Genomic DNA, 19,318 nt, shown 5'->3' on the forward strand with positions numbered 1-19,318 from the left:
TTCGTAAGATGGCATGTAATTTACCATGTATGTTGAAATGTAATAAACGCTCTATCAGACAAAAACCGGTAATGCCTGTCATCACTCAAACTGAATTCGGATGTTGGAGTCTTTCATTTCTTTCTTGAAAACTGCATCAAAATGTTCATTTATAGCAACGGTAAAATGATTTTTCCAATCACCAATAACCCCTGAAAAAAAAACACGTTTATAAGTTTAGTTTTTTTCTTAATTTTATAGATACTTGAATTACGGTATATTTGATACATGTATCTTATACAAGTTGTTTGATTCTAACACTAGAACTGCAATACCTTTTCTAAACATAAACTCTTTAATTTTTTCACCAGGATACTTTTCACCTATATCCAGTATGGAATGGTCTTTCATGGTATCATTTGCCAGTTTTAGTTTTTTAAAGCTACATTTATCAGCTATCTCGGCTATATCTTCCTCCTTTAGGTTGATGTTCAGAAATTCGGCAAGTCGACTGATTTCTGTTATTGGATTCTGGAAGTAGAAGAAAAAAAAATAAATGCCAGTAGAGAAAAATCGCAATTTACGTGTTAGTATCCAATCATGTACATGTATTGTCTTAATTTAAATTTTCAGTGTCTTATATTTTTAGGCAATAGCTTTTGATAATATTTTAATTCTTTAGAAACAGTTACCTTTTTCAAGCTCTCGTAATGAACAGATAAAATAGTTCCACCCGTGTTATTTTTTTCAGCTTGTTCAAAATCTTTCTCGTACTTGAACCATCCATCCATTAATTTTGCTACAAAACAATGGATAATAAATTAGAATTTTTTTTATCCCAACCTCATTCTGAATAGCAAAGTTTATGGTGTACCCTCTCTCTCTCTCTCTCTCTCTCTCTCTCTCTCTCTCTCTCTCTCTCTCTCTCTCTCTCTCTCTCTCTCTCTCTCTCTTACCATTTGGATTCATGAACACAGTATGATAAAAAGTTTCGAAGTCTTTGATTTCGCCGATTTCTTCTGAACTTTTCATGTGGTGATACATCGATACACAAACGTCCTTTGGATTTCTCACCACATGAACAATTTTCCCGCCATTCTCAATGTGTTGCTTTGGGAGCAGCCTGTGAGGAAGATGGGTATTCAATGCTCTTGGTGACTCCATACTTTCTACCATGCTCAAATCTGCCATGGCTTCCAGAAAGAATAACTCCTTTGGTTCTTTTGAATATTCCGCCTTTTGTTTTAGTAGCATACAGACTATCTCCCACACCCAGTGTGTCCCTAGAGGAGAAAATGAAATCAATGTAATGAATTTGTAACATGACTCCTATTACTAAGTATTTATTATAAACCATTCTTCAAGAAAAGGATGATGAATGATTTGTTTTTCAACCATTGTGAAATAAATATTTCTGGTATATTAGTAACTTAAATCTTCCGAAATAGTATAACGATTTAGATAAAAAGGAGATCTGGGTTTTTTTTTAACGCTAACTCGTGAATTATTGAATTATTAGCATCAATTTGTCTTTAACTTTTTCACATTTTAACAAATCTTTAAAATATTTTCGAATACCCCCTTAAAAAACTGCATGATGAAAATTGAAATACTGAAGAAATATTTTCTCAACGTATCATACCATATTCCCAAAAAAAGATAAATATAACTTTTCTTTGAAATATACATGCTCATATCAATGTTTCACTATCCAATCTATACAACAGAGTTCAACGTGAACTACCTAGCCAAAGGCCTTATGGCTGGTTTATATATATATATATATAGAGAGAGAGAGAGAGAGAGAGAGAGAGAGGAGAGAGAGAGAGAGAGATGGTACATATGTTCATGTAATTTTTGGTATATCTTGGACCTACGTGTTAACATTAATGATTCCGTTCATATCACAGAATGTATAGAACAATCTTGTAACATTTTGCATGGCTTGTTTGTGAGATTTACCTGATTTAGGATAAATGGCTAATATGATATCGTCCATCCTGTACTCCATATTTCTTATTTCCTCAAATCGTTTCTTTGCGTCTTGTAATAGAGGAAGGAAAGGAGGTAAGGCCATTCCATCAAACATAATCGGTTGAGTCTGTCAGAAGTTAGATTCGTCCATGTTAATGTCCATCCTGATTTAGTTGTTCAAATCAAGACCAGTATATGTGTGCGACTGCAGAATTCACTTCTTTTAAATAAATCAAATGAAGTTCTACTTTTTGACCTATGCGTTACGTGCACGGATTACGGTAACGCATAGTTCATAAACTAAGGTATTTCTCCTCAAAAATGCACTATGATTCTGCAATAAATGTGTTGACTGGTTTTGTTTCCTTATCGTAATGCACATTTACATGTAATGAGAGTAAATAGAATATAGTTCAAGATTTAGAATATTAGTAAGACGTTTTTTAACGAGGAGTGGGGGCTACCAAAATCTCAAATATCCACTTTGACTACGTAAACCAACTTTTGGATATAACATAAACATGTAATTCTGATTTTCAAACAAATAGAAGCATTTAAATCATTGATATTTAATCAATCTTCTCTGCTTGCTTGTTTGTTTGTTGATTGTTTAGGGTTTTTTCTTAGCCTTTTTTTTTTGGGGGGGGGGGGGGTTATACTGGAATAACTATACCTTTTATTTTGATTTCACCGCTGTGTGGACTGTAATATTTAGACCATCAGAGATATTTAATACTTTATCTACTTCATGCAGGGTTTAGACAAAACGATCATGTGCTGACCAAATAAGAATGTCGAAAATTATATTAGAACGTTTCTAAGAATTTAAATTACTACTCTATCTCGTCTCTGTTGATTTCGAGAATTTAAAACCATTTGATAAATTGGACGGAGAATTCGAAACGCTGTGACATTCATTGAAACACTGTTGTATTCCAAACAAATTAAAAATTTTAACATCCATAGAAATACTAACACAGGAATGCAAATTCGCATAATTCATGAAGGAGAACCAACAGAATCCTTGGCCATTTTCACAGAGCTAAGACAAGGATACCCACTTTCACCAGCGCTGTTCCACTTAGTACTTGATTATGATCTAATCTATCATAGATAGGCGCAAGAAGTCCAGTGGACACTATTCTCACAGCTTTTAAGATGATCTGGATTTTGCAGATGATATCGCCTTAACATACAATATCATCAGCAGATGCGGGAAAATTTGCTGAGGAGGACAGACTTGCATCAGAAACCGGGCCCTGAATAAGCATTAGGAAGACCAAGGTACACCAACAAACACCATGCAACAACCATAATCGTAATTTTATCAGCACGACACGAAGGAAGTAACATCATTAACATGTTCAACATTGGCAGTGAAGTAGACAGTACCGGATAATTTGACATGGACGTCAAAATCATATTAAGAAAAGCAAGAACAACGTTTAATATGATGAGTAATATATAGAAAGCGAACAGCACCATGCAAAGATATAAAATAACACCAATTCTATTAAATGAGACATTTTTTGCTCTAGGGATTAGAAACCTGGAGAACACCTAATGGCTTCAAAGGAAAAAACAAGTCTTCATCAACAAATGCTTGGGGTGAATTCTAACATCAAATGTCAAAATACAAAACGAAGGCTTATGGTATGGTAGTGAACATATTAACACATAATAGAGCTTGAAATTCAAAATAGAGGTTGCGATGGATTTGCCAGACATTAAGGAAGCAAACAGTAACTTCCAACACCCGACAGGCACTCTAGTGAAACCTACACGGAGGGGGGGGGGGGGGCAATCTTAAGGCTGGAGGGATGCTTTAACAGAGACGGTACAAGAGGTACTGACTGGAAAAGCTAGCACAAGACGGAAAAAGATGGAGCGGATAGTTGACAGTGTCATATATTTCTTTCTGGAGTAAAAAGCTTAGACAAGCAAATAAGCATGTGTTTCCAGAGTAATTATATTATATGACTAATTATATTCAGAAACTGTTTTATCGACACTACAAAATAAAATATATGGTTTCTTGTGAGTCAAGATGCATTAAATAAAATTAGGGATCATAGTAACTTTGAATCAGATATTGCCTCTTCTTTAAGTAAATTTTAAAATACCTTTTCCGGATAGATAGATAGATAGATAGATAGATAGATAGATAGATAGATAGATAGATAGATAGATAGATAGATAGATAGATAGATAGATAGATAGATAGATAGATAGATAGATAGATAGATAGATAGATAGATAGATAGACAGACAGACAGACAGATAGATAGATATAACATATTTGCTTTTCAAAATGTTACAAAATTAAGACTTTGATATTTGCTTTATTGATCTAACATGGACCTTACATAGGTATGTAGCTTTTATTAGGTCTAATTACCGGTGAAACTTCTAATTTTCTTTTCTGTAGATAAGTCTGCAACTCTCTTGTAGTGCCTTTTCTTATGTTATAAATACTAGTAAAACATTGTTTCTCCTTACAATCTATTCTTTACTTTCTAAAATAAAGTTGAATCGCTTATCGTTCGGATTATTTTAAACATATCCATATCATCACTATGGGCAGGTATGTGTCAATTTGAGAGTTATTGCAATGCTTATTGTATGTATATATCTATGCAATGTGTATCGTCCCGATACTCTCTAATTGTCTTTTAACTGTATTCCACCTGTATCTCAAACGACTGTGTAGTGAACAACCAGTGCGCTAGGTTCCGTTCGTCATCGAAAGCAAGATTTCTTTTGTTTTGCCTAGATGGCCGAGTGGTTAGTGCGGTCCACGTGGCCGTTCACTGCTAGGAGAATAGGTTCCAGAGGTCGTGAGTTCAAACCCTGACCGGGGCGGAGGTTGAGCTACAAAAAGGTGAATTTCTCTGTGCTTTATGTATATCTATATCATTCACTATTGGAAGGTATATGTCAATTAGAGAGTTATTGCGGTGTTTGTGCTTATGAAAATTGTGAATTAAAATTAAGGCATTTTGAAGTTGTTTTCTTCAGGAAATACACTGTACTTCTTTTATTTCAACGATTTAAAGATGTTAGTGTCTCAAATTATTTGATTATGTGTTTGGAGTGATAGTTTGACCGAATATTTTATGTGCAGTATATTGATTATTCTTGTATGATGTATGAAGCCAAAGTGTTGCAAATGTTTTATATTTGCGTCTGTTATAGCATTAAATCGTTTAGCAATATTGTTTTTGTTCTTTTCATATGGATACATTAAATTAATTAAAAAAAGATTCTTTCAAAAAGTGATTGAATACGCTAGCTTGTAAACAAATACTGTAAATACATTTTTAATAGAAACAAATATATTCTAACGTGCTCACAAAACACTAACTAATGAGAAAAATTGCAGTTCTTTTCAGGTGATACAGAACACTCCATATTGTGACGTAGCTCCTATCGAAATAATAAAATGAAGGATATTTGTATAACTTGTTTCTTTCAAAACAACGTTACTTAACTGCATAGTGCGCAGAGTTATTAATATTGATAAGTGTCCCATGCCGCCTTAATAATATTGTTTCCATGCATTTAGAAATACATTTACATCGTACTAGGTACATGTGCAATGTACCTATGCAGTTATTTGCCTTTTGATGCAAAACACATATAGGCTGGAATCCTCTATGCATGTCAAAATTTTATCTCCGCACCAACCCATTATTCATATGATACGTATGCATGTATGTGAACAAACATTATTTGCAAGCAACTTCTTCATTTGTACGTCAATTTCTGTTGATGAGTTTATAATGACTTCTTTATCAATGAGTATTTTTCGCGGGAAGACATGAACTGTAACGTGTAGTGTGAGTTCAAAACACTGATAATAACTTTCCTGAAACGTTTCCTACGTTTCTAATGATTGGAACAAAAATGACTATTTAACAATAATAATCAAATAGAATCAAACGCAATAATTATTATATTTCGTTTTTATTATGTTTGGGACAGTTTGCCATACCCAAGGAATAGCTTATGATTTTGCACACCGGTATTTATTGACCTTGATTGACGTATTTACATAATCCATTTTTGACTCTCGTAATGCTATAACATTAAAAGAGTAAACTGACTTGTCGGAATATAGATAAAACTTAGCACGTGAACGTAATAACATTGGCTTTGTAATTTTCAAAATTCTGGAACACATGTACTAGTGTCTCTCAAGGAAAAAGCATGTTGAACTATAAATTTTATTGGCGAAAATGAATGCTATTCTGTGTATCAATATTGCGTTAAGATCCGTCACGCATGTTTCATAAGTCATCACTCAAACTGAATTTTAATGTTGGAGTCTTTCATTTCTTCCTTGTAAACTGCATCGAAATGTTCATTCATTGCAACGGTAAAATGATTTTTCCAATCACCAATTTCCCCTAAAAAACAACAGGTTTATATTTTTTTTTAATTTTGAGCACTGAAACTATTTGATATCTTATATATGAACTTTAATTTCACTACTTTAGTATTAGAGCTGCCTTACCTTTTCTATACATAAATTCTTTAATTTTTTCACCAATAGATGTTTCACCTATATCCAGTATGGAATGGTCTTTTATGGTATCATTTGCGAGTTTCAGTTTTTTAAAGCTACATTTATCAGCTATCTCGGCTATATCTTGGTCCTTTAGGTTGATGTTCAGAAATTCGGCAAGTCGACTGATTTCTGTTATTGGATTCTGGAAGTTGAAGAAAAAAATATAGATGCCAGTAGAGAAAAATCGCAATTCACGTGCTAGTACAGTGTATTCAATCATGAATATGCATTATCTCAATTTAAATTTTCAGTGTCTAATATGTTCAGGAAATGCCTTTTTGTATCAATTTGAATCCTTAGAAATCCTTAGAAACAGTTACCGTTTTCAAGCTCTCGTAATGAACAGTGAAAATAGTTCCACCCGTGTCATTTTTTTCAGCTTGTTCGAAATCTTTCTCGTATTTGTACCATCCATCCATTAATTTTGCTACAAAACAATGGGTAATTCAGTAGTATGTTTTTTTCTCACTCTTTTCATCTCTCTCTCTCTCTCTCTCTCTCTCTCTCTCTCTCTCTCTATCTCTCTCTCTCTCTCTCTCTCTTACCATTTGGGTTCATGAACACGGTTTCATAAAATGTTTTAAAGTCTTTGATTTCGCGGATTTCTTCTGAACTTTTCATGTGGTGATACAGCGATACACAAACGTCCTTTGGATTTCTGACCACGTGAACAATTTTCCCGCCATTCTCAATGTGCTGTTTTGGGAGCCATCTGTAAGGAAGGTGGGTATTTACAGCTCGAGGTGACTCCATATTTTCTACCATGCTCAAATCTGGCATGGCTTCCAGAAAGAATAATTCTTTTGGTTCTTTTGAATATTCTGCCTTTTGTTTTAGTAACATACAGACTATCTCCCACACCCAGTGTGTTCCTAGAAGGGAAATGAAATTAATGCATCGAATTTGTAACATATTTGTTTATTACTTAGTGTCTATTTATAAACCATTCATTAAAAAAAAGATCGATTCATATTTCTTTTTTTCAATCAGAGTATAATAAATATTTGTATTACCCCCCCCCCCCCCCTTCACCTAAACAATTGTATGATAAAGCCCCTTGCAACAGTGATAAAGATATATATTTGTATCATACCTACAACAATAAAGATGAATATAACTTTTGTTTGTTGTATAAATTACAGCTGATGATATTGGGGACATTGGATGCGTTTAATACATAAAGAATACATGTAGCACAAGTATGATTCTGATATGTCTTGGGTTTATATAATTACATTTGATATAACACCTTCCATAGCATAACCTAAATAAAACAATCATTTAATTTCTTTTATGATTATTTTCATAACACAGGATGTAAAGAATAATCAGGTATTTATTTTTCATTGCTTGTTTGTGAGATTTACCTGATTTAAGATAAATGGCTAATATGATGTCGCCCTTCCTGTATTCCATATTCCTTATTTCCTCAAATCGTTTCTTTGCGTCCTTTAATAGAGGAGGGATAGGAGGTAAGGCCATTCCATCAAACATAATCGGTTGAGTCTGTCTGAAGTTAGAATCGTTCTTGTCCATCCTGATTTAGCTGTTGCAATGAAAACCCAGTGTCCGTGTGTACGACTCGAAGATTTGCTACTTTTAAATAAATCAGATGAAGTTCTACTTTGTGACACGTACGTCTAACTTGTACGGATTACGTACAGGCATAGTCAATAAACTAAGGTTGTTTTCCTTGATAAGATGCACGGTGAATCAGCAATAAATGTGATTACTGTTTTATCTTATCAGAACGCACATTTTACGAGAAGGAATAGAATATAGTTCAAGATTTAGAATAGTATAAATGTATCTTATATTGGATATTGAACAGCTGGGTCACGATTAGGCTACCAAACAGAATCCTAAATATCCTTTTGACTACGTTAAACGATTCCTGGATATAACATAGATATGCAATTCTTATTTGATAAAAATAAAAAGCATTAATTCGATGATAATTCATCACCTACATGTGTTACAAATGTAAGCCCCTTTAAGAGGGGGGGGGGGGTAATGCTGGAATAAGTACATAGCTTGTAATTTCACCGATACGCGGACTGTTATGATTAGACCATCGGAGAAATCGTATACTTTTTATGTTAAATTTATCTATCTATCTATCTATCTATCTATCTATCTATCTATCTATCTATCTATCTATCTATCTGTCTATCTATCTATCGATCTATCTATCGATCTATCTATCCACAGAGACAGAGACAGAGAGAGAGAGACAGAGAGCAGATCATATGCTGACTTAATATTGAGAATTAAATGAGAATAATCCAAAGAATTCAAGTCAATATTCTATGTCCTCTGTTGATTTGGAGAAATCATTTGACAGTCTGGACAGATAAACACTGTGGAATCTAATGAAGTACTGTCGTATTATCGACAAATTTATTAACATCATTAAAAATACTAACACTTGAATGCATGATTAATGAAGGAACACTAACATAAGCATTCGTCATTGTCACAAGGTCAAGACAAGGATGCCCACTCCCACCAACGCTGTTGCACTTAGTAGTTGATTATAAACCAAGCTACCATAAATAAGCACAAGAAATTCAATAGACTATTCTTACAACTTGATCTGGATTTTGCAGATGATATCACCTAAACATCACATAATCATCAACAGATACGGGGAAAACTTGCTGTAGAGGACAGAATCACGTCAGAATCCGGGCTCAGAATATATATTATGATTGAATAGCACTACATGTTTAAGTCGATAAAATCCTTTGAATAAAACGAGATGTTTCGATCAGCGGTCAGCTATTTTGTGATGACGTGTTATTCCACCTTAAGAAGACCAAAGTGCTCCAAGCAAACACCATACAACAACCTAGCCCGAAAATCTAACAGAACGACACGGTGGAAGTAATTATAACGCCCTACATATTCTGACGTTATTCAAAAAGAAAAAAATAATAAATCCAAGTAATTTTTATAAATATTTTACTTACAAAAATCAGTACCTAACAACGTAATGGGTTAGAACGTTAACTACGAATATGTAAGACTTAGTCATGAGTTTGAATCCCGCTTGGGCTTTTATAATTTTTAACTTTCCCAAAAAAATCTTAAAACATATTTATTGGTCAAATACTGTAAAATTTGAAATTTCTAAACCAGTGAAAATACTTTGATTTATGTGTACTTTTATTCACATTAATATTGTCCCATGCCACTTCAATTTGATCAGCAATATATGTGAAGCAATGCTCTTAGGATAAGAAACCTAAAGAACAACCAAAGATTTAAGGAAAAAATCAAGTCTTCATCAGCAGATGATGGTGCAAATTCTTCTAACATCCGATAGCATGTCAAAATTCAAAACGAAGGCTTATGGTAGAAAACACTTCAACACCCAGTAGGGCGTGGAATTCAAAACATGTGGCGATGGATTTGCCGGACCTTAAGGAAACATACATTTCCTTCCATCTTTCGAGAGACCCTCCAGTGGAAACGAGAAGGGAAAAAAGACCAAATCCATGGGGCCGACCAAAGAACAGCTGGCGGAGGAATGTTTTAACACAAGTGGTACCAACTGGAAAAGCAGCACACAACAGAACAAGATGGATGGTTGTTGTCAGAGGCGTATGTTTCTCCTGAAAGTAAAAAGCTTAAACAAGCAGGTAAGCAGGGGTTCCCAGAGTAATATTCTTGTTCATGTTATCTCGGAAACTGTTTTATTTTTTTTACATTAATGAACAATATATATGGCTGCTGTCAAGATGCAATAAACGAAGGAAGGGATAGTACCCAAGAATAATCCCTTGCCCCTTCTTTGATTAATGAAAGACTGTGGATAGATAGATAGATAGATAGATAGATAGATAGATAGATAGATAGATAGATAGATAGATAGATAGATAGATAGATAGATAGATAGATAGATAGAACATATTTGATTTTCAAAATAAGGAACAAGACTTTGATATTTGCTTTTTAGACGGAGGCTCTATGAGCCTCCTCTATTGCTACCGGTCAGCTCACATGTGACGTCGATAGTGGATTTGACGGACACCACCTAGCGGCAAAAATTGCAATATTCGTTTGGGATTCATATTTCAGTATTACTATTGAAATAAATATCTTATTTGCATTTACAATAAATAGAACTATACATATTGCGATCAATAAACATAATTTCTCTCGAAAATTTTAGTCCATATGTTAAATTCAAGTAAGTATGAATATGCATGAGTTTAAGAATAGCAATGGTGTGTAATCGTCTAGTGGCTATTTATACTTTTTATACAGCTTCCTGTCCGTGACGTCAAATAATGAGGATTCCTCAAGAACCATCTTGTGTTGACCGAAATATTGAATAATTATGAGCTGCAATGGATAAACACGGCGTGGTTCTTAGTCTTTATCGTATATTAATTGCGCATTATCAATTAATCCTCTGCGGAGATATATCTTTCTATGTATCGCTACACTCTCCCCACCCCCCGGCATCGATCCAATAAAATGATTATTCAACAAGTTGAACCACTGCTATGTGAACTTGAGTATTCTCCCAATTAAGAACAGACAACCGTGATCGTAGCATGACACATTTTTGTTTAGTTTTACTTGGCATGCATACTAAACCTACTATAAGGATAGTGAAACAAATAAATTAAACATCCAGATTACACCCTTTAACGCACCCCCCCCCCCCACACACACACACACATTCAGTATGTGCATAGGTAAAGTACCCAGGCCACGTGCTGTGAAGTTTGATTAATCCTGCATTGTCTGGCCAGCGCTGTCGATTTCAAAGTAAGTTGGGAAGTCAGTGTGTGTTTTTGCAAGTTGATAAAAGAATTTCGCGTAAAAAAAAGTGTGAACACATTTGACAGAATGTACATATTTTCTTTTAAAAGTGAAGCACGGGGTATTATAAGATCTACCGCGGTATATTTTTTTTAAATTTAGCTTTAAAGAGATACATGTATTACAGCGAATTCTCTTCATCTTGGATATTTCCGTTTTTAAACATAGTTAGATAAAAGAATAGGAGTTTGCATATACTGACAGATTGAATCTTTTTACAGCAAAAAAAGCTCGCAATTGCGTGTTAAATATTTTTCCGAAATTCTAAATTTATATCTCTCAATTTTTGTTTACACCACAAGTAAAATCTGTATAAATTCGAAATATTTTAATCCCATGCAGAAAGTCACGATGAAATGTTTACAGTTGATTCGCTAAGCTGTTGATTAAAAGGCTGAGCTAGCAATATTTACTTTTTGGACCGCCTGAAATGATTAAATCAACGGTAATTTTGAGCAAAATGAACTGTAGCGTCTCTTATATATAAATATTTCATCCGCTTAGAAATATATTTGATCACTCTCTACAATCGAATCGTACATTCTGCAAAAGAAAAAGAACAACTATGCGAGATTGAGATCATGCATGTATTACCTACATGTAACACTAGGGGTTTTTAAGCATGAACGATTTTTTTCATATGAAAAAAGTTCACTGTTCAACAGTTTTTATTGATTATATATCATAAATTTTAGTATATATTGTGAATCATTAGGTATAGTACTAACTAACAAAATATTTTTTTGTTTGTACATGTAATTTGTTTTTGCATATTCCATAAAAGAGCCTGAATATGTTAGCAAAGTAGTTTCTGTCCTTTAGTATTAAGTATTGCAAACTCTTAATTGATACTTTAAACCTTCTATACCTTAAAATTTGAAGAAGAAAAAACCATTATTATTTTTGGGATTTGATTTTTATCAACTCTCCTATACAGTTACTCTGGCAAACCGGAAGTGAAACTATGTTTGGACCTAACCACAGATCATCGCCGCTGACTGACAAGACCTTGTTCTCGAAAGTAATCGATAAATTCGATGTAATGCATTCTGAAGCATTAAATATTATTATAGTTAAACATTGCTCGGATCCATATAATTTTCCAGAAATATTTACATTACTGATACATAGTTTGATGGAAATAATTATATCTTAAAATATTACGCAACATGATTCATATGATGTTTTCCTATAATTCTTGAAATTGTCGGAAAAGCCCAAAAATTCATATTATGAAAATATGCGTTATTCAATTACGGATAAGAAACTACTTGGCATGCGAAATTACATATCGTTGATTTTAAGATAAATATCAATCGATGAAATCAACTCCCGTCGGTACTTCAATACTTGGAATTAAATTAATAGTAGATTAATCTCCTCCGCAATGATGCCTCCTTCTCTCAGTACTCTAAGTACTTTGATTTGATCTGACATGGAACTAACATTGGTATGTTGCTGTCGTTAGGTGTAATTACCGGTGAGACTTCTAGTTCTCTTGTAATGCCTGTCCTTGTGTTATACATTCTTGTAAAACATTGTTTCTCCCCTCATTTTATTTATTACTTTCTAGATAAAAGTTGAATATTTGTGAAAATAACAGCACTCCGTGTGTAATAAGCAATGACTCGTTGTAGATATGTAAAAATAAAGGAAGGAAAACTGCAGTACATGAAATTAAATAATATAAAATAGGGAATTTATCTTTGGCATCTTTATGTATACCGTATAATGGGTATTTTCTGCGGCTTGAAATTTTTGCGGTTTAACCCCTAAAAAGTATCAAATTATATTCTGCGTTTTCAATTTCTGCGGTTACATTAGACCGCAAAAAAAAAATACATATGTTTACCGATTTGCCTTAGTGAACGTAAACTAGAGAACCAAACTTACACTATTGTAGCGTTTTTATTTCCGTATTAATACAAAATACTCGTAAAATATTAGTATTCATACAAGCATGCAAATTTCTTTTATAACTATTAAAATGACAAGATACAAATACTTCAGTAGATAACTCCATTTAAAAGGAGATCAGTTTTATGCACAATATAACTATAATCAACGGACACTATACATGTAGATCACTGTTCACATGATGAAAACTTGTAGCCGACGGCCTCAGCGATCCCGCTTTTCTCAAACCCTTTGTAGATTAGTATTTTGTCGGATTTGATATCAGCATGAACTTGGACAAGCCACTCTGTCGACAATGGCTTTAGAAATGAAAGTCTCAGATCAACGGGTGTCAAAGTTTGGTCAGTGTTACCGTTCTCTAGCTGTTTTGATATTTGATTGGCGTACGATTTTTGAAAGCGTTCTTTTAATTTGTCTTTGACGATTTTTTGCACGGTCAAATCCATCGGCTGTAGTCGGTCAGTACAACTTGGGGGGACGAACACAATATATATAATCTTTTTCTTTAAATCATTTATAAAATCTTCTCCCATCTGCGCCCTGAATACGTCAAAAATGCACAATGCTTTCTGTGAGTCAGGAAGTCCTAGACGCTTTTTTGTACGCCGAATGTGAGGCATGAGGATTTTTGCGGTATATTCCATTTGCGTAGTATTGTTGGTCCAGCGGTTTGGACTCTGGGTAATATGCCAAGCCAGGGAAAAATCATACGCTGGGTGGCAAGCTGTTTCTTTAGAAATAATTTCAAATCATACAAACACAAAAAAAAACAACAACAGTACCGTTGAAACTTAGTTTCATAGAAACACTCAACGTTCACAAAGCGGATCTTAAATAAATCGCCTTTGTCCGTGTCTTTTTTAATTTGTCTTCCCGGAATTCCTCTCGCGACAGACGCAGTAGCACCACTGAACATAAACTGTAATGTCTATTGTCTTTCGCGTTCTTTGCAACTTATGTGTGATTCGATGAACTGTTAAAAACTCTGCTGGTTTAAGACAAGGGCTATTATGATAATGTATCTATTGTAACTCGTTCAAAATATATTTTAAATTTGTTACCTACAACCTCTATAAGAAATGATGTTTGGTCTCAACAATTTGAGCTAAAGATCTTTGTAAAAAAAAAAGACTATATGATTATGTGTTTAGGCTAAAATTTCATTTTAAATATTGCATGTACAGTTATTCGAATGTCAGTGTGTAATGTATAGAGCCAATTTTCGCAAATGCTTTTAAATACGTCTCTGTTATATAATAGTATTTTCAATCGTGACGCCTTAATGTATGGTTTCTTTTATACATGTATGATCAAATATACTTTAAAAACCACTTACGGAAAAATATTGTAATCACAAAATATCGACTCTATGATATAATTGTAGTTTATATTTTACTGTGTCATTGTTCTCATGTATTAAGAATATATTCTAAATAACGTTGTAAATATTTTGATATATCATATGCTTTTATCTCCGTTTTGATGCAAACTAAAGTTACCTGTGAATGTCAAAATCTATTTTTATACAAAAAAAGTTTCTATATATAAATTATCAATATATAAATGTATACCGATACTATATTTGTAATTATTCTTTTTTCTTTGTTTTTTTTAATATTTTGTTTAAAACATGTTCTAGTAATCAACACCTTTCAGTTATGGGTTATTTTTCGAAAGATGACATGCACATTACCTCATATATTTACGAATGAACTAGTAATAAACTAAGCTGAATCTTACAAATATCAAAGATGGATTTACTTGTTTGTTATTGCATTATTGATCTATACGATAGCCAACGTTATGCCAAAAAATTTAACCAACTTTATTCCGATTGCAGACCAGACTCAATATAAACGACCGTCTTATATTGGATTTTCTGAGCTCCATAGAATGTTCTTTTCTTTGATTTTTCTCTATAATTATATACATGATCAATTCGGAGGATATTGGAGGTAATCGTATAATGTGTGTCGATATTGCAGCAAGATCCGTTATCCATGCTTCTTACGTCATCACTCAAACTGAGTTTGAATGTCAGAGTCTTTCATTTCTTCTTTGTAAATTGCATCAAACTGTTCATTCATTGCAACGGTAAAATGGTTTTTCCAATCACCAATTTCTCCTAAAACAAGTTAAAAATATTATTATAATATGTTTTATTACTTACTCAAAGTAAAACTGGTACATTTTATAAGCTATCTGACCTTTTCTATACAAAAACTTTTTATCTCTGTCAACAAAATCCCCTAGTACTGAATGGTCTTTAATGGTTTCATCTGCCAGCTTCAATTTTTTAAAGCTACATTTATCTGCTATATCAGCTATCTCTTCGGCCTTTACGTTGATATTCAGAAAGTTGGCAAGTCGACTGATTTCTGGTATTGGATTCTGGGGATAAAAACAAAATAATTATAACAGTGATATTCATGAAATGCTTAAAGGAGCATTTTAATATCTTTGAACAAATATTATTCTAAATGTCATTACCAGGCTATATAAAAGTAATACTTATTGATCTAAACTAAAATTGCAAAAATTTTGTAACATGTACGAGAATCATACCTTTTTTAAGCTCTCGTAATGTACCGTGAATATAGCTCCTCTCGTGTCATTTTTTTCTGCTTCCTCGAAATCCTTTTCGTACTTGAACCATCCGTCCGTTAATTTTTCTATAAAAACGGTGAAAAATAATTGGTATCTATTGAAAATATCTATGAAAAATTTATCAAACATCTCTCTCTCTCTCTCTCTCTCTCTCTCTCTCTCTCTCTCTCTCTCTCTCTCTCTCTCTCTCTCCTACCTTTTTGGTTTAAGAACATCATTCCGTAAACAGTTTTAAAGTCTTTGATTTCGCCGATTTCCTTTGAACTTTTCATGTGGTGATACAGCGATACACAAACGTCCTTTGGATTTCTGACCACATGAACAATTTTCCCGCCATTCTCAATGTGTTGTTTTGGAAGCCATCTGTAAGGAAGGTGGGTATTTACAGCTCGAGGTGACTCCATACTTTCTACCATGCTCAAATCTGGCATGGCTTCCAGAAAGAATAACTCTTTTGGAATCTTTGAATATTCTGCCTTTTGTTTCAGTAACATGGAGACTATCTCCCATACCCAATGTGTTCCTAAAAGGGAAACGATTGATACATACAAAATATCAATTATTTTCTTATTTCAATGTATCAATGTGTTAATGAAAAAGAATATATACACATACCGTTTGAATAATGAAAATATCAATAAAATGAGATTTGATTAAAAAGTTAACTTGTTGAAAAAAAACCACCCATTGTGTTCCTAAAAACCAATGTAAAATAAAACCCATGTTATGTAAAATGAATCCCATGTAATAAATAAATGCATTTATGTAAGGGTTACATTATAATCTATGGCAATAGTTATATAATAGTAATATGAATCACCATAGAAATGTTCTAAACGATAAATAACTGTATCATTTTAAAAGATTATTTAATCAAAGCAAAACAAAGAAATTAGGAACAGGTTAATATGCAGGAATTTTCCCAATGTGAAGTAGTTTGGGGGTCAGGATTTAATATTATTAATTTTTTTTAAAGAAGCTAGGGAAATGTTTGGATGATGTAAGAATTTCTTTATCTTCTGAATAAGTAAAAAAAAAAAATACTAAAAATAGTGTCAGTAAAGTGTGTTTCAATTTATTTTTGGGAACTAGTTAGTATGAAAAAGTCCGAAATATTATTCTAAAAGATGGAAAAGTATAATACTTGATTATTGCGTTAATCTGTAATTCTCAACAGCAGCTGTCTACTAACTAAACTACGAGTATAATTAATTTTTTCACCGTTCATTTAGTTAACTACAGAACATATATAAAATGAGAACTTTCTCTGTCCATAGTATTTAAGAATGCACATCTATAGGTAACTGATTAGATTGTCTTTAAAACAAACCAGGTAACCGCAGACACAGTGCTTGTGTTAATAGGAAATTATGTAACTGATTTTATCTTAAGAATACACGTATTATACTTTTATATGCATTGGGCATGCATAACATTTACCTTCTATAGGACAGATATAACAGGCATTAAAAGAGTTGGGTGGCCGTGGTCATTTTTAGACAGTTTTTATATCTTTTTGAAGAAGATCTGAGTACAGATATAGGATAATACTAAATCCAATTTATCGAGTTTTTCTAGACTAAATATTGCTTTAGAGCTGATTTAATCATATATAAATATATAAGTTAAATCTGATGGATGACTTGTTGACCACCCAGCGTTTGTAAACGTACAGCTCCATGTTAAAAAAAAATAGTCCTACCTGATTTAGGATAAATGGCTAATATGATATCGTCCTTCCTGTATTCCATATTCCTTATTTCTTCAAATCGTTTCTTTGCATCTTGTAGTAAAGGAGGGAAAGGGGGCAAGACCATTCCATCAAAAATAACAGGTCCAGACTCTCTTGGCCTAGAATCTTTCTCTTCCATCCTGGTCTCGTTGTTCCAATTAAAACCCTGAACAACTGAAAACGCTATACTATAAATAGAATGATATAATTCTAGTTTTTGACCCCACGCTTTACGTGTACGCTTGCGCTCGATGAATAAGACATGCATTATCGGAATGCACCACTGAAGGAAGCAAGGAGTTATCTTGAGTATTGTTGATGTCAATATTTCGTTTGTTGTTCTGGCATTCTTATGCTAGTGTTCTTTAGTAATTAACAATTTTTAATTGTCATTGAGTCCATGACTAATCATAATTGATCATGGAATCATTGACAATTAAAAACTGTTAATTAATAAAAGACATTAACATCGGTTTTTTAGAAAAGCGTGAGGGCCTTTTGCTGAAAACCTTGTATCTTAAATATTACAGTGTCCACTTTTCAAAACGATATTAAATCTAACAGGAACACACAATCAATAAATGCAAACATTATTTTTCCATTGTCTGTCTTTGTCGATCCTTGTCGTTAGCGTCGATCTCATTGTTGTCTCTGTAAACTTTTCCCACTCTTTAGCTCACCTGAGCTGAAAGCTCAAGTGAGCTATTCTGATCACATTTTGTCTGTCGTCCGTCTGTCTGTCCGTCTGTCCGTCCGTCTGTCCGTCTGTCTGTCTGTCTGTAAACTTTTCACATCTTAACATCTTCTCAAGAACCACTGGGCCAATTTCAACCAAACTTGGCACAAAGCATCCTTAGCCTAAGGGGATTCAAAGTTGTGAAAATTAAGGACCACACCTTTTTGCAAAGGGAGATAATTAGGAATTTATGAAAATTTTCGAGAAATTTTCAAAAATCTTCTTCTCACGAACCATAAGATCAGGAAAGCTGAACTTGTGTGGAAGTATCCTCAGGTAGTGTAGATTCAAAGTTGTGAAAATCATGATCCCCGAGGGTAGGGTGGGGCTACAATGGCGGGTCAAAGATTAACATTGGAATATATGGAGTAAATCTTTAAAAATCTTGTTCTCAGAAACAAATCAGCCAGGAAAGCTGAAACTGGTATGGAAGCATCCTCAGGTAGTGTAGATTCAAAGTTGTGAAAATCCTGATCCCCAGGGGTCGGGTGGGGCCACAATGGGGGGGTCAATGTTTAACAAAGGAATATATAGAGTAAAACTTTAAAAATCTTCTTCTCAGAAACTAATCAGCCAGATGATTCTTTATAATTGTTAAGACTTTGGCCCCAGGACAATTCTTCGGCCTCACAAGAAGGTTCAGAGTTTGATGTAGGTTTATAACCCATATATATATACAATTGTTAAGGATCTTTTTGAGAACTGCAATACTCAACATGTGATATGACTATAAAATCATCCTGTTAGAAAAGGGACTGATGATTATAAAAATAAGAATATCCAGGGGGGAAATGGATTTTATTTATACAGGATCTACATGTATTATTGTACATTCTTCAAAACAAATGGGCCAATTTTTTAGCCAGACTTGGCACAAAGCGTACGGAGGTAAAGGGAATTTCAGTTTGTTTAAAAAAAGAAAGTTCCTGCCCTCTTTCAAGAGGATATTAAAAATTGTCGAAACTAT

General features: G+C 33.5%; 2 protein-coding genes across 2 annotated transcripts; both read right to left on the reverse strand.

Annotated features, from left to right (window-relative positions):
* Positions 1-53: 53 nt before the first annotated feature.
* LOC105343446 (sulfotransferase 1C2) lies at positions 54-2,189 on the reverse strand. Its single transcript, XM_034451147.2, has 5 exons — positions 1,942-2,189; positions 936-1,262; positions 672-778; positions 315-510; positions 54-191 (listed from the first exon to the last, which is right to left on the reverse strand). Exons 1-5 carry the CDS (start codon positions 2,066-2,068, stop codon positions 82-84), a joined length of 867 nt encoding a protein of 288 aa, XP_034307038.2. The 5' UTR covers positions 2,069-2,189; the 3' UTR covers positions 54-81.
* A 3,976-nt stretch (positions 2,190-6,165) lies between these two features.
* On the reverse strand, positions 6,166-17,852 carry LOC105343440 (uncharacterized). Its single transcript, XM_011450820.4, has 10 exons — positions 17,586-17,852; positions 16,080-16,406; positions 15,842-15,948; positions 15,484-15,667; positions 15,302-15,401; positions 7,891-8,060; positions 7,069-7,395; positions 6,844-6,950; positions 6,470-6,665; positions 6,166-6,362 (listed from the first exon to the last, which is right to left on the reverse strand). Exons 1-10 carry the CDS (start codon positions 17,752-17,754, stop codon positions 6,253-6,255), a joined length of 1,797 nt encoding a protein of 598 aa, XP_011449122.3. The 5' UTR covers positions 17,755-17,852; the 3' UTR covers positions 6,166-6,252.
* Positions 17,853-19,318: the final 1,466 nt, after the last annotated feature.

This window comes from Magallana gigas, chromosome 5, assembly GCF_963853765.1.
Source record: "Magallana gigas chromosome 5, xbMagGiga1.1, whole genome shotgun sequence".
Classification (NCBI taxonomy): Eukaryota; Metazoa; Mollusca; class Bivalvia; order Ostreida; family Ostreidae; genus Magallana; species Magallana gigas.